The sequence below is a fragment of the Ipomoea triloba genome, chromosome 13, assembly GCF_003576645.1.
Source record: "Ipomoea triloba cultivar NCNSP0323 chromosome 13, ASM357664v1".
Lineage (NCBI taxonomy): Eukaryota > Viridiplantae > Streptophyta > Magnoliopsida > Solanales > Convolvulaceae > Ipomoea > Ipomoea triloba.
Genome location: NC_044928.1, coordinates 1,993,987 through 2,010,398, shown reverse-complemented (window position 1 = coordinate 2,010,398; position 16,412 = coordinate 1,993,987). Strand labels below are relative to the sequence as shown.

Here is a 16,412-nt window from a genome sequence, read left to right as displayed (position 1 = left end):
GTAGCCCTTTTTCCCTTTGGATGGCTTCACTCCGGACCTTATCAACTCTAGACGGGCTCACACTCCAGACTCTTCTCGGCACCAAGTAACCCCTTCCTAAGTTGCCCTCTCCGCTTGGTCGGCACCGGATGAGTGGACGGCTTCATTCTGAATAGCTTTCACTCTGGACTCTACCTTTGAACCTTATCAAACACCATGTAGCCCTTTTTTCACCACACTTCAGCCTCTCAATAAGGGCACCAAATGATACGACACTCAAGTCAAGACCCTAACTCCACCACAAAAGCTAGCTCATGAGTAAAGGTTTGATCCAAGCTTAAGTACCACTCCACAAATTTGATTTTTGTCAAAACCTTCTTAGTCGTACATTTTCTATGTGGTTTGCAAGTTATTACACAAGAGTTAAGTTTACTCAATACTTAGTGCACAACAACACACCATCAAATAATAATTGCAAGCTTTCTTGTCTTTCCCAAAAAAAAAAAAAAGTTAAGAGCCCGCATGGGCTGCTCAGTTAATCACAAGGATGAAATTTGGGAACAATATAATGATCCGGGATCGAGTCTCACCAGGGATAGTATGAGAACAACCTCAAAGTGAGGGGAGCATAGATTATCTAAATAATTAAAGATTATTTTTATTTAATTTTATTTTACATTTTAAAAATTAAATATTAAGAAATTGACTCAAAAGGGGTGGGCGAATGGATAAAGCATGACTCTCGTACTAGAAAGTCACGAATTTGATTTTTGTCAAAACCTTCTTAGTTGTATATTTCCTATGTAGTTTGCGAGTTATTACACAAGAGTTAAGTTTACTCAATACTTAGTGCACAACAACACACCATCAAATATTAATAATTGCGGGTTTTCTTGTCTCCCCCCCCCACCCCCCTTCTCTCCAAAAAAAATTTACGAACCTGCATAGGCAACTCAGTTAGTCACAAAAATTAAATTTGAGAACAATGATGAGAGAGGAGAGCTCCTTGTGCATATTTCGGAAAAGTCTAGCCTCGCCTCTGTATTCAACTGATCGAGTTCTCATGCTTTGTTAATCCGCACAGATATTTTGTCGGAGCCGTTGGGTTGGAATTCAACTTTTGATCTCAAGGCCGGCTTCTTCTCAATTAATTATGTCTTTCCCTTTCAAAATAAAAGAATAAAAAAATGAAAAAAGACAAATAAAAAAGCATTCCACTTTATATGGAGTCCTGGACCAATACTTGTGTGTTTAGGCAAGAGGCCACTCTAAAGAATAAAGTCTATAAATAAATAAATAAACACCCAACATTTGATAAATAAAGGGTCAAATAGACTCATGTACTATTATTGATTGTTCATCTAGCACCATGAACTAAAATATGATCTATCTAGGTCATTATACTCTTAATTATTTTTCATCTAGCATTTTTAGCCCATTTCTAACAAGTAACACATCTAATTTGATGACATGGAAAAATAAAATTAAAAAAAATGATGACATGTTATTTATAGGGATGTTTTAGATGATTTCTACCATATTTCATTAATGAAAAAAAATAATTTCTTGCAATGAAATAGGGTAGAAATCAAAATTGTTATATAAAGTTTTAACTACATGAGTGTATGTATAGCGGGGTATTCGCTATCGTTCGGCAATGAGATTTCATGGAAATCGATATATGAAAATTAAATTATTTTTATAATAACAAGATATATTGTATTGGGTAAATTTTATTTTATTTTAAAAATAAATTAATATTTTTGGATTTTTGGATAATTGAATAACTTAAGATATTGTATTTTTGGATGATTTCTTGGAAACAAATAGGGCAGAAATCAAAGTTATTATATAAAGTTTCAACTACAGTGTACTGTGTATGTATAGCGAAGTGTATTGTATATGTATAGCGGGGTATTCAGTGTCGTTTGACAATGAAATTCCATGAAAATTAATATATAAAAATTAAATTATTTTTTAAAAAATAATAAAACTTACCCAATATAATATCTTAAGTTATTATATTTAATTTTAATATATCGATTTTCATGGAATTTCATTGCCGAACAACTTTGAATATCCCACTATACATACACAGTCGTGTAGTACACTGTAATTTAAACATTATATAACAACTTTTATTTCTACCCTATTTCATTGCAAGAAATCATTTTCTTCATTAATGAAATAGGGTAAAATCATCCAAAACATTCATATAAATAACATGTCATCATTTTTTATTATTTTATTTTTCCATGTCAACAAATTAGATGGGTTACTTGTTAGAAATGAGCTAAAAATGCTAGATGAAAAATAATTAGGAGTATAATGACTTAGATGGACCATATTTTAGTTCATTGTGCTGGATGAACAATCAGTGTCAGTACATGGGTCTATTTGACCCATTTGCCAATATTAAATTAAAACTTTTCCTGCTCTGCTGTTTCTAACTCCTATGGCCAAATTTGCTCTTTTTTTATCGTCACAAATTTTTTATTTTATTCTTAATCTCGAACTTAAAAGTTAAAAAGTTAGCAAAAATAACATTTTTTTTATAACTTAATGTAATCTCGAACTTAAATAGAGTTTCTTCTTAGATTTGTCAGGCGCATCACCTTAGCATTATGTTAGTTCCTTTTTGTACAAGTTCGAGTATAAATATTAAGAAAATCAATATATTACTCCCTTCCTCCCATTTTATACATCTAATTTGATTAGGAATAAGGATCAAATAGACCACCGAACTACACACGAAACTGCAATTAAGTTATCGAACTCAAAAACAATGCAATTGGGTCCCTGAACTACACAAATTCATGCAAATTAACCAAAAGTGACTTGTTGACTTGATCTTCCGGTTACCAACTTTAAAATAATTTTAAATTAATTAATTAATTAAAATTAAAATTAAAAAAAATAGGAACAAGTCAATTGGTTTTTTTTTTTAATTTTTAATTTTTAATTTTTAATTTAATTTTAATTAATTAATTAATTTAAAATTATTTTAAAATATTATTTTTAAAGTTGGTAACCGGAAGATCAAGTCAAACAAGTCACTTTGGGTTAATTTGCATGGATTTGTGTAGTTCAGGGACCCAATTGCATTGTTTTTGAGTTCAATGGCCTAATTGCAGTTTCGTGTGTAGTTCAGTGGCCTATTTGACCCTTATTCCATCTTATTAATAAGAGTTTATTAAGAAGGAAAAAGCGAGAGTAAGTATAGTCATTCTAAGTAACGCAAACCCTACTGAACTTCTCTCCTCTTTTGTTTTCTTCACGGCCGCCGCCTCCGTGAAGCAAGCGGATCGGAGGCGGCGTCCAATTGTCTTCCCCTGTTGCTATCTCCACCTCAGGCAACGTCCATCTTCATTGTCTTTTCTGCATTCACTGTTTTCTCCTCCATCACCACTGCTACCGATCGTTACTCTCTTATTTTCGCACTGTTGTTTCCCTTTGCTTTGTTTTATTGGTTTAATTTTGTTTGCAGTTTTTGTGTTTTTCCTCTCGTTGTTTTGACGAGTTTCTTTCTCTCGTTTACTTGGCGAGTTCTTTTTTCATAATGCGTGAAACGATAAAACTAGTCATAGCGTACGTGAATCTCATCCTGGGTGACAAACATGACAATGAGAAAGAGACTCCTATGAACTATGATATGCAATTCAGCCCAATGGAGATATTGTCAATGGATAGAAGAATGGCGATGAAGATATTGTCAATGGATAGAAGAATGGAAATAGATACTCAGGTGGTGTGCAAGACTATTCAACCAGTCTTGGGTACGTTTGACCAAATCATTAAAGAAGCTTTAAGTTCGTTCAAAGAATTCAGCTTCAAATTTGTGAAACAGTCTGCGAATCAAGTTTTCTATGCTAGGGAAGTTGTTTCTATGTCTGACTGTACGGAATGTTTGACCATTCCATCGATCTTTATTGTAAACGTTTCAGCCTATGATTAATGAATTAGCTTCTTTATTTTCAAAAAAGAGTTTATTAAAATTATTTACAATTCAATTTTAATATTCAATCGTTCCATTTTATGTATATGGTTCAGTTAATAAGAATTTATACAAATTATTTACAATTTATTTTTTTTATAATATTTAGCCGCTCCATTTTATGTAAAAAAAAAAATTATATATAAAAAATAATATTAAATACAAAAAGTGAAATTTTAAATTTATTTAAACTCTTTAAGAAATTAACCCCCACCCCCTCCCCCCAAAAAAAAAGATTGATTGAACATTTTATGATATTTAATTACTTGAATATTTGTGGGTTTCAGTATAACGTTGGTATTGCAACTAGTTTGGTTGCAAGGCTATGACAATATTTCATGTGTTGACCATGTCCATCCCATTAACTTTCCATCCACTTAAGAGCATCCACACCAATGTATTATAAATGGTTTTTAGAATAGTGTTAAAGTAAAGAGATGATCTTGGACTGGTGTGGTGTGGAGTTATTTGGCAAAATATATCCCTGCAAAGTTGGGATCATGTCAAAAAAATTAAAAGAAAAAAAAAACATAGCAGTGAGACGTAATTGAGTCTCACCACTCACCCAGCGAGTGCGTGTGAGACACGCGTCCGGCTGGGCGATTGAGAGTGGCCGCTTTTTTTTTTTTTTCATTTGGTTTCATTCCTGTTTTGTTTTGTTTTTTATTTCATTTCATTTCATTTCTGTTTTGCTTTTTGGATTTCATTTCTGTTTTGTTTTTTCATGCTCCTTCTTCTACTTTTTTTTTTCATTTAATTTGTTTGTTTTTTATTGTTTTATTAATTTCGTTTCAATTTTTTTTATAAAATACCAAATTTAATATTTTTGAATTAACTTTTGAATGATTTAATTATAATTAAAATTTAAAATAATTAAAATAAAAAAGCAACAACGAAAATTAATTTAAATGTTTGTAATAATTATTTTAATTAAATGTAGGCATGTTTATTTTAATTAATTTTTATAATTATAAATTTATAATTCAAATAAAATAAAGAAATAATTAAAATATAGGATAGAAAATAGTGTGTCCACAAAAAACTGAGAAAAAAACTTTAAACTAATGTGGGAAAGAGTTTTTGGGATTGAGTGAGACAGTGAATGTTGGGCCCACAAAAAATGAGGAAAAAACTCTATTCATAAAATATGTATAACGACATTCACACCGCATCTCCCCTTATTTTCCCACTTTGTGCGTCCACTCGTCTGCAAGCCAAAGTTCACAGAGATTTAAGAATGTGCTACAACACTGCTATTCCGAACACTTGTATGTGCACCACGAGCATCATTCACAATTCCACTAACAACAATAGTGGATGTCATCGACTTATATATTCAACAAAAATATTGATTTTAAGATTCTTGATTGTCAATGAGAATTGACAAAGTACGTGATAATTTCCATCCACTATGCATGGTAGACAAAAATTGACTATCTTAAAAGGAATGCATAAGTAGGTGAAACCAAATTCTCATATTTAAATACCACAAGTTCAATACTTATCAACGCAGTCTTAGTCAAATTCGTTGTACTATTACACTCCAACAAAGTTACCAACAAAGTTCATTGCACATATAAAGGAAGAGGGTGAAATACTTGAAAATTCCAAACACGCTGAAGTGAATGGTTGGAAAATGAGTTATTTTTCATAAAATATTTTCATTTCCCGTGTTTGGTTGTATTCCCGAAAACTGTCTTGGTGTGTTTTGTTCATTTTTCAGAAAATGAGCAGAATTGTATAATTAAACATTTAATATTTTTTGTTTAGAATATAACATTTATAATAATAATAATAATAATAATAATAATAATAATAATTTAAAATATAATAAATTAAAAAATAACTAATAAGATATCAAAATAACTAACGAAAGTCTTGCAATTCCAAATAACAAACCAAAATAATCAAAATTTTACAATACACAATTGCGAACAAAAATTACTAACCAAAATGATAGTGTTGGTGGTGGTTGTGGTGTTATTTGTTATATAATAATAATAATAATAATAATAATAATAATAAGTGGTAGTATGGTAGTGGTGGCTGTAGTGATGTGGTGGTGGTGTGGTGATGGTGGTGGTGGTGGTGTTGGTGTTGGTGTTGGTGGTGGTAGTGTAGTGGTGTGGTGGCGATGGTGGTGGCAATGGGGTGGCAGTGGTGGTGATGATACAGTGATGGAGGTAGTGGTGGTGTAATGTTGGTGGGAGAATTGGAAAATGACTTCCTAAAAAAGAGTTGAAGGCATTTTCCAAGAAAATGAGGTTATTTTCCATTGACCATACACTCATTTTCATTTTACTTACATTTTCCACTCTTTACCAAATACGAAAAACTCAAAAAATAATTTTCATAAATCATTTTTCGAGTTTTCAGACACACCATTGGGGGAAATACTATAAACTTTGCTCAGATTATTTGAAAGATTGCAAATGTCAAGCCATTACAATTTTGATTAAATTTTTTAAGTGGCATGTGTCATGTAGAATTGTAATCTCACCCATTGCATAGGTCTGAATAGTGTAACTATTACATATGACTCATTTATGTAATTCTTTCTTATCTTCTTTTAGAGGAGATACCAAGGTTGAAAAAGACGAGCCAATCTTTTGGCGCTTAGACACCTGATTAGTTTGGACGTTTGGTTGCCTTCCCTTCCTAGTTCCCACAATCCCATTTCTTAAAACTCCAAAAGTAAAAAAGCAAAAACATTCTCATTTAACTCACGTGATTCCATTTCTCAAGCAATAAAGCATTCTCCAAAAGGCATCTCCCAAACCAGACTCTCATCCTCACATTTCTCTCTTCTTTTTTTTTTTTTTTTTTTTATTTACTTCCATAACACCCAACAGAGAACTAGATCGAACTTGGTCGTGGCGGACTGCAGATACGGAGGCGAAGGGGTTGAGACTTGAGACTACTCCTGCGGCAGAGTTCTAATGACTATATATAATTATATATACATCTACGATATATATCAGTGATGAGTTCGTGAAGAGGCTGAGACGGGCCAGTTGTCCGCGGAAGAGGCCAATTCCGGACTTCTTCGACGCAACCAGGCACCGCCTAGTGCCTAAGTGCAATTTTTGCAACATTGCGAAATACTATAAACTTTGCGCTTGTAATCATAAGGTAACAAGTTCAAATCTTTGTTTTCTTTAATTTGAACCGATCAGCTATAAATACCTTAGACTGGTTTATTTCTTTGTGATCTTTTGTTGGCTAGAATCACAAAGCGAAATTTACTCACATTCAAAAGAGTTGTGAAATTTCTCTCAATCATCCAAACAAGTTTGAAATTTAAAATTGACATAAACAAGTTTTACTTTTACCAATAACATTGAATAAAATTTGAAAGAGATAAAAGTACAAATTAACTCTTCCTTCAAGAATTGTTTTAAAACAAAAAAAAAAGAAGAAAGAAACTCTTTCTTCAAGATTTGAGTTAGATTAAAATGGACTACAACAATTGAAGGATAAAAATTACAAATTTTTTTTCTTAATTCATGAACACAAAGATAAACCCTGCAACTCTTGCCCTTTAGGTACATCCCTTCAAGAACAACCAAAAGTGAACAATCAATTCTGTAAAAGTCCACATTTGCCCTTAACAGAGACCATATAAAAGGCAATTAAAGTTGCTAATAGGGAGACCAGAGAAAGTGAAAGGGCATAGAAATAACAGTATAACCACCATTTGAAACATCAGACAGACAGAGAGAGGGGAAATTACCAAGTCAATGTACCCTAAGGGATTCAATAACTTCTATGATACACAAGCCAGGTCTAATATAAAGATATAATCATACACAATCCTAAATGAAAATTCAGTTCTCACTATAAAATCCAATCTAGACAACTAAGAATACCAAAGAGATTTGAATTAAATGGCGACCTCGATTTTTATTGGTGCTGTTATACTTTTTACCAATTAATTCTGTTGCCAGTCCTTAGCGCACACAAGGGCCTCGATGGTCTCGGGTCGCAAGGAACACCTGTAACCGTCCATTTCTTTGCGTACCGTGCTAAATACTGAGTCTCCGGGAGCCACTGATACTGGGACGGTCAAGATATCAAGAGCCATCTTTGAAAGCGTAGGGTACTTCATCCTGTTCAGTTTCCACCAGCCTACAACGTAAAACTCATGGACTCGGGGCAACAAAGACTCCTCCAAGTATTGATCCAATTCAGACTGAGACTGCTGCCTTGAAGTCTCCATGATGGAGGCATCAAAATCGGTGAGTCTGAGCTTACTAGTAGAAAGCTCTAGGGCATCCAGTGTGTTGACAGCTCCACCATGTGCTACGTAATCCTGAAAGAGCTCGTGAATTCCCTCATAAACAATCCTCACATATGTTGCGGCATCGTCACCATAAATTTTAGAGAAGCTGAACTCAACAAGCTTCATTTTGAAGCGTGGATCCAAAATTACTGCAATTGATAATATTAGGCAACTGCTCTTCCAGTATTTATCAAACTTCTCTTGCATCGACTTTGTAAGACCGCTGACAAATGGATCCTCGTTAACTGCTGCCCGAGCAAGTTCCAACAGAATCTTCCAAGCTTCATGGAAGAATGTGCTTGTTGTTGGGATTGTCGGTGCAGTCAGAAGATTAGCAGTATCAAAGATAATTTTCAAGTAATTACACAGTGTCTCTACTTGCTTCCAGTCTTCAGCAGATGGGCCACCCTTCTAGTCGGGATCAAAAGTATCCAAACAAGAAAAAACTTCCTTTAACTGGTACGCAGCTATTAACATCTCAAATGTTGTGTTCCATTGCGTTTGGTCATCAAGGATCAAATTCTTTGTGGTTGGAACTTGAAGCTGTTGCTTGAGCTCAAGAAACCTTTCCTCGTTGGACTCTGAAGTTTTAACATACTTCACGCTGTCTCTAACTCTCTTGACAGCTTCATAGGCAAAGTTCAATGCATCTATTGCAATACTGCTTAGAGTGTGAGCAAGGCAATTCCCAACCAACAATTGGCCATGGAGAATAAGAGGGTTCTTGACAGAGAGTAACGCCCTCACATTATCTATCGCACTATCACTCAGAGGTTGATTGATGGTGACTGAGAAGAGCTTACCCTCTATACTCCAATCAGAAAGGCAAATGGCAATAGCATGGCTGAAAGCCGTATCAGAGTCTGGATACGGTTCCATGATGACATTAAGAACTTTCCTGTGAATCTTCCAGTCACTGTCAATGAACTGCCCAGTTATAAACATATAGCCAACTCTGAGGTGAGACGACCACATATCAAGGGTAAGACAGATTCGCCCAGGCATTCCCTCAATCACCTTATGAATCGCTTGTTTTTCTCTAAGATAAGTTGCCACACAATCCCCTTGTACAGTGTTTAAGCTCATCATATCAAACCGATGTTGAAGACTCTGGACAAAAGCAGGAAAGCCTTGATGTTCATCCATGTGCAGTGAGTAGGACATAACTCTGGACAAAACCAACAAACACTATTTATATATTGGGAAAATGGTCGAATAAGTCTCTAAACATTACCTGAAAAGTCAATTAAGCTTCTAAACATTTAAAAAGTTCAATTAGACACTTTAACATGTTAAATTAGGGCAAAGAAGCCCAAAAACTGGTAAATGACCTTCTATTTACTGTTTGCAAAAAAATCCGGCGACCGGCAAAACCGTAGGCGACCAATTTGGTCTCTTTCCGCCATGGAAGGCGACGGTGTTGGTCGCCTTCCGCCGGGGTATGGCCACCGGCAATTGTTCTGTAGTCACTGGTTGCCGAATTTTTAGCGAACAATTAATAACCTGCAATAGCATGTTATTTACAGGTTTTTGGATTTCTTTGCTCCAATTTAACATGTTAAAGCGCCTAATTGAACCTTTTAAATATTTACACCCCTAATTAATTTTTTTTTATGTAATGTTTAACGGTAGGGGTGGAAATAGGCTAGGCTGAGCCGAGCTTTAGAAATTTAGGCCTGCGCCTGTTATGAAAATCTAAAGCCTGAGCCTGGACTTGGGCCTGTATGTAGGGTTTCTTTTATTCTCAAGCCTGAGCCTACAGTTGGCCTAGCTTGGCCTGAAGCCTTTTTAAAAGCCTATTTAACATAAAGGTTTTTAAAAAGGCTTCAAAATTGATAATAAATAGGCTTTGAGCCTATTTAAGGCCTCCATTTTTAAGCCTTATAAAGTATATGTGTAAAAAATTTACAAAAAATACCTAAGTTCAATTGTATTATTATTTGTTATCTTATATAATATCATACATAATAAACAATCGACTCACATAATTAAGTTGCAATATTTCATTAAATATTATGACAGCAAGAACAATTAATAAAAAAACAATAAGAATACATACAACATGATTAGCAGCCATGTTTATAGTTGAATAATAATTTAGAATGAGATTTTAGGGATGGAGGGTTTGAGTTTGGTAATTATATATACTTGAGATTGTATTGTAAATGTAAAAATAAATATTAGGTATATATATATATATATAGGCCAGGCCTGCAGGCTTGAAGGCCGAGCCTTGTATATTTAGGTCTGGCCTGTTTAGTTTAAGAGGCTTTTGCAATTGGTTCGCCTTTTTACTAAATGAGCTAGACTTAACTAAGCTTTAATTAGGCCTAGACATAGGCCCCATACAAGGAGCCTGGCCTATTCCCACCGGCTTATTTGATTATTTTTCCTTATATATTTTACATGAGCTTAAGGCCTTTAAGGACATATAAACCATGGCCCACCATTAACTGGTGAAACAAAAAAAGCTAATGCAATGTCCAACAAAATCCAAAACTATGAAATAAAGCAAATCAAGAAAATAATTGAATGAACACACTGGACACTGAATCAAGAAACAAGAGAGACATATATACAAACACATACACCAGGAACACAAAACGAGCTATTGACTATTGAGACAGCAGAATCTTCGGACCCGGGAATGAAAACCAAGAAAATCATGAAAAACTCACAATAATTCGCACGCAGACGACAATCAAACAAAAAAAATCCAAACAAACCAAGAAAAGAAACACAAAACACACATAACAAGAATTCAAGATTTCGAACCGGCCCAAGAACACAAAGAGCGAACCGGCCCAAGAACACAAAGAAGAGATTCGGAGGAACCCAGACCTGAAAAAGTGATTTTGACAGGAACCCAGACAATCAAACGCTGTGGGTTTCTTGAATCCAAACCTCGGCCACCGATTTCCAGCCGTTCGAAACGACCCAGATCTAGGGTTTCCGCCGGAGGGAGGAGGAAGAGAGAGAGAGACAGGCAGAGAGCGAGAGGAGAGAGAGAATTGGGCTTGGACCCGAGAAGTATAATGGACCGTAAAAGTTTAAACGGTTCGTTTGGTTAAGCCCATTGATTGGATTGGGCTTTGTGTGGACTACTTGAGGGTTGAGTGGCAAATTATCGTGTGGACTATGGTTCATATAGTGCTGTGTGGACAATAATAAATAATACATTTTTAATATATTAAAAGTACATTATTTTTATACTAAATGCATACTCCGTATTATTTGATAATATAATCTGCACAATAATGATTGAGGGTGGATTCCATTGTTCTTACTTTGTGGGGTATTTGGATTTAGCCCATTGATTTGGGCAATGCATTAAGAAATTCAATTCTATACAAATATACAAATAAAGATTGATTTCAAACTTGAAAGTTTTCCTTTTCTTTTTTTTTTTGGTTAATAATTTTTAAAGGTTTTTGACTAATTGAATTTGGGCAATTTAACCAATTTATATCGTGGATCAGGTTCACGATATACATAATTTGACTTCATAATGTACATAATTTATATTCATAATGCATATAATTATATAGATGAAGACACATAAACACTTAATATAATCCACAGAATTCATGTTCATACACAGAATTAATGTTCATCCGCTACTACACAGACGGCTTTTAATGTTCATCCGCTACTACACAGACGGCTTTTAACGTCGGCTAAATGGACCCTTTAACGTCGGCTAAAATCCGACGTTGATTTGGCCGACGTTGTAAGGGTACACATACAACGTCGGCTAAATGTTAACCGACGTTGTAAGGTACACATACAACGTCGGCTAAATGTTAACCGACGTTGTAAGTTAAACATACAACGTCGGCTCTTTACAAATAGCCGACGTTGTAGGTAATTTAAAAACTAATAAAATAACCCGACGTTGTAGGTAATTTAATAACTAATAAAATACCCTACAACGTCGGCTCTTTATAAATAGCCGACGTTGTAGGTAATTTAATAACTAATAAAATACCCTACAACGTTGGCTCTTTATAAATAACCGACGTTGTAGGTAATTTAAAAACTACTAAAATACCCTACAACGTCGGCACTTTACAAATAGCCGACGTTGTAGGTAATTTGAAAACTACTAAAATACGCTACAACGTCGGCTCTTTACAAATAGTTGACGTTGTAGGTAATTTAAAAACTACTAAAATACCCTACAACGTCGGCTCTTTACAAATAGCCAACGTTGTAGATAATTTAAAAACTACTAAAATACCCTACAACGTCGGTTCTTTACAAATAGCCGACGTTGTAGGTAATTTAAAAACTACTAAAATACCCTACAACGTCGGCTCTTTACAAATAGTCGACGTTGTAGGTTATTTAAAAACTAATAAAATACCATACAACGTCGGCTAATAAGACTAGCCGACGTTGTAGGGTAATTTTTTTTAAATATTCATTTTATTTTTCTATAATGATGTAGTCATGCATCAATATATTCTTATATATATAATTGATAGGCTAGGTCTCAACCCTAAAATTCAAAATATATTAACATTATTTACTAAAATTTACCATTAAATTAACAATAATTCGAAATACAATAATAATACCTAAAACACACAATAATTTCTAAAATTCAAAACATATTAACATTAACTATCAAAATTTGAAATTAATTAACAATAATTCGAAATATATAACCAAAAACAATAAATAATTTCTAAAATTCGAAATGAATTAATAAATCATACAAATATAATTATTTTCAACTATAATAATTCAAAATTAAAAAAAAAAATTACCAGTTTTCCGGCAGTGGGGCGGCGCGGAGGAGCTCCAGCGACGTCCTTCGCGGCTGTGGACTTCTCGCAGCGGGCGTCCTTCGCGGCGACGGCGTGCTTCGCGTCCTTCGGCGACGACGGCTGGACGAGGATGATGGGCTGAAGTCCCACGACAGATGGACGGGCTGGTCGACGACGGATGAAGGGGCTGCTACTGTTGGATTCCTAATTTGAAGCAAAAATAAGGTCTGAAATTGAAGGCATTGGACTATATTCAAAACCCTACAACGTCGGTTATTTATAGTAACCGACGTTGTAGGTTATAAAAATTTAAATCGGCGCGATACGACGTCGGCTAGGGATTTAGCCGACGTCGTATCGCGCCGGGGCTTAATCCAAATTCGATGCGACGTCGACTACCACACCTAGCCGACGTCGTATCGATGGTCGAATGCCATTATAAGTGCGATACGACGTCGGCTAGGTGAGTTAGCCGACGTCGTATCGTATGTCGATGGCTATTATACGCGATACGACGTTGGCTAATCTCTTAGCCGACGTCGTATCGCACTGTTGTCTAACATACACCCTTTAACGTCGGTTATTGTTTATTTTTAATTAATTAATGAACCTTTAACTTCGGGTAATTATTTAGCTGACGTTAAATAGGCGACGTTGTATGTGATTTCTGTAGTAGTGATTATATCATGTTTATGTATATTATGAACATAAATTCTGTGCATTATGAAAATGAATTCTGTATCTTATGAAGATCAAATTCTATGTATTGGACCAAAGTCCACAGTGCACTATTGCTTGATCCACAATTTAACGGTTGTTGAATTTAATTAAACTCGAGCACAGAATAAATTTATATCTTTACACTTTGTGATATTGTAAATTTTTTTTTTGGTGGAAAAAAATCTAAACATTTATATCAGGTGAAAATTATATTAGAGTTATAGTATTTAACAGTAAAAATAATTGAGTTTGCTTCCTTTCACAGCAAGAATCAACACAATCACTCGAGAGCTTGGCATGCATAGACACACTATTCCTTTCAAATATCTTGGAGTCAATTTGTTTAAAGGAAGGAATAAAAGCTTTTACTACCAACATATCCTAGATGGGATTGACAAAAGATTACTTGGCTGGCAGAGAAAACTACTTTCTACAGGCGGAAGAATCATTTTGATCAAACACGTCCTTTCAACAATCCCTTTGTACTCACTGGCTTCGATACAACTCCCTAAAGGAGTGATCCGATCCATTCTATTGAGCAAAGGATGGCAAACTTTTTCTGATCTGGGGCTCTTACCAAGGTCACAACAAAAGGCATTGGACTTCCTGGTCCAAGCTTTGTTTTCCAGAAAAAGAGGGAGGCTTGGGTTTTAGATCTTTACCGGCTTTGCAATCCACTTTTGCTGCCAAACTCTGGTTCTCATACTGCAAAGGAGGCACCATATGGAGTGACTACATGAGAATCCTGCATCCAAACCCAAACAAACCTTCTGACTCAATAACTTGGCGACGAATGAAATCTGTGTCTTCTACCGTTGAGAATAACATCACTTTCTTAGAAGATGAGTTGATCTGGCAACCTTCTACCTTGGGATCTTTCACCTTCGACACAGTCCAAGTAAGTGTGTCACTTTGTCTTATTCAAATATTTGGTCAAAATTAATACCCAAAAAAATCTCAGTCTTCCTTTGGAGAATGCTTCATCGTCATCTTCCCTTTCCGGATTGTATTCAAAAATTTGGTTTTCACCAACCTTCAGTTTGCCCTTTCTGTTGGAGCGAGAGTGCTTCTCTTGAACATTGCATGCGGAGTTGTTCAAGCATTTTAGAAATTTGGATTTATTTTGCAAACCTCTTCAACGTCAGTCTTGGACTTGCCACCTCAGATCAGTTCGAACAACATGCCAAGTCTGGTGGCTATCAGTAGAACCAGAAGATTAATGCCTTGCTTTATTCTTTGGAATGTATGGAAGAAGTACAACACTCTGATTTATGAAGGAGGGCGCTACTCGCAGGACCGTATTATTTGGGAGGTTAAAAATGAATTCCTTGCCTTTTCGGTAGCCCATCCCTTTTGTTCCTCAACCAAAGATTTATTGAAGCCGGTCTCGTGGCTTCTTTCACTAACCCGAGACCAAAGAAGACCCTTTGGACCCTCCCATCGGACGTTTAAAGCTCAATTCTGATGCTTCCTTTTCAGCAATCTCTTGTGGAGGAGGTGCCATGCATCCTACGAAACTCTGAAGGTTTGTTTATTGTTGCATTATCTTTTCCCCTTACAGCCTCCTGTGCACTAGAAGCGGAAGCTCTTGCTCTTGCCTTTGCTATGAGATGGTGTGATCTGGCAGCTCGTAAACCAACTCTCATTCAAGTGGATTCCTCGGTTCTTGTCCATATCATTCTTAATCACGAAGCTCCAATCCCATGGAAGATTCGACAATCAATTTTCACCATTAGACATTTGCTCTCGTCATGGTCATCTTCAATTGCTCACTCATATAGAGAAACAAACAAGGTTGCAGATTCTTTAGCTTCTTTTGGTTGTAATCTCCTTTCTCCATCTGTTTTTTTCACCCCCATCTCTTTACCTCCTTCTGTTATCTCTTCTCTTTTGTATGACTGGAGGGGTCTTTTGACCCCAAGATTATCCTCCTAATAAATATCTTTTTTTCGATTAAAATAAAAAAATTCAGTTGTTTTCATTTAGATATTCATTGGTGGCTATAGTATTTGGACGCATTTTTATATATGTAAAAAATGTTGTTTTAGAAGAATTTAATTTTGAATTTTTAGTTGTATAAAGTAAATATTTTTTATGTACTAGTATTTTTGTACGTGTGTGACACGTAATAGATTTGTTATAACAATTTAAGAATATTTGGATCGATATACAATTATATAAATTATAACATCAAATATTATATAGCGCAATTGATGAAATTGGTTGGATCTATTATGTTTTCTGATGTTTTTCTTGCTTGAATTAGAGCAAGTAATTGTCTAATTACTCGTACGATGCATGGATAATTTTTTTATTATATATTTAGATAATAAAAATAAAGATGAAATTATAAAAAATTCTAATATTGATAATAAAAGATTTAATTAATTGACTACAAATGTTTGGGCGAGAAAATGAAATATGAGGATTTTACTTTTATATATAGTATATATTAGGATCTTTTTATATTCTCAATCAATTACTAATATCAGTTTTTCTTTTCTATTTTATCTTTACTATAGTTTGGGCGTGAATTTCACAAATGATGATTTTATTTTTATTAATAATAGTATAGATATAGAAGTATAGATAAGTATTCGAATTATTATTATTGGTGTAAAGAATAATTAATAAATTTTTTCTTATAAATTACGCAGAATTTGTT

The 16,412-nt window shown here is 34.6% G+C and overlaps 1 protein-coding gene and 1 pseudogene across 1 annotated transcript; one reads left to right on the top strand and one right to left on the bottom strand.

The window, feature by feature from the left end:
* Positions 1-7,639: 7,639 nt before the first annotated feature.
* On the bottom strand, positions 7,640-11,224 carry LOC116002745 (annotated as a pseudogene).
* Positions 11,225-14,540: 3,316 nt separating this feature from the next.
* LOC116002347 lies at positions 14,541-15,682 on the top strand. Its single transcript, XM_031242461.1, has 2 exons — positions 14,541-14,645; positions 15,227-15,682. Exons 1-2 carry the CDS (start codon positions 14,541-14,543, stop codon positions 15,680-15,682), a joined length of 561 nt encoding a protein of 186 aa, XP_031098321.1.
* The last annotated feature ends 730 nt before the right edge of the window (positions 15,683-16,412 follow it).

What these genes read in the sequence shown, in the direction of transcription:
- LOC116002347 (XM_031242461.1), top strand. Translation starts at nt 14,541, where the DNA reads ATGAAATCTGTGTCTTCTACCGTTGAGAATAACATCACTTTCTTAGAA. An exon ending in TCACCTTCGACACAGTCCAA is followed by an intron (nt 14,646 to 15,226) that starts GTAAGTGTGTCA and finishes CTTCCTTTTCAG; the next exon opens with CAATCTCTTGTGGAGGAGGT.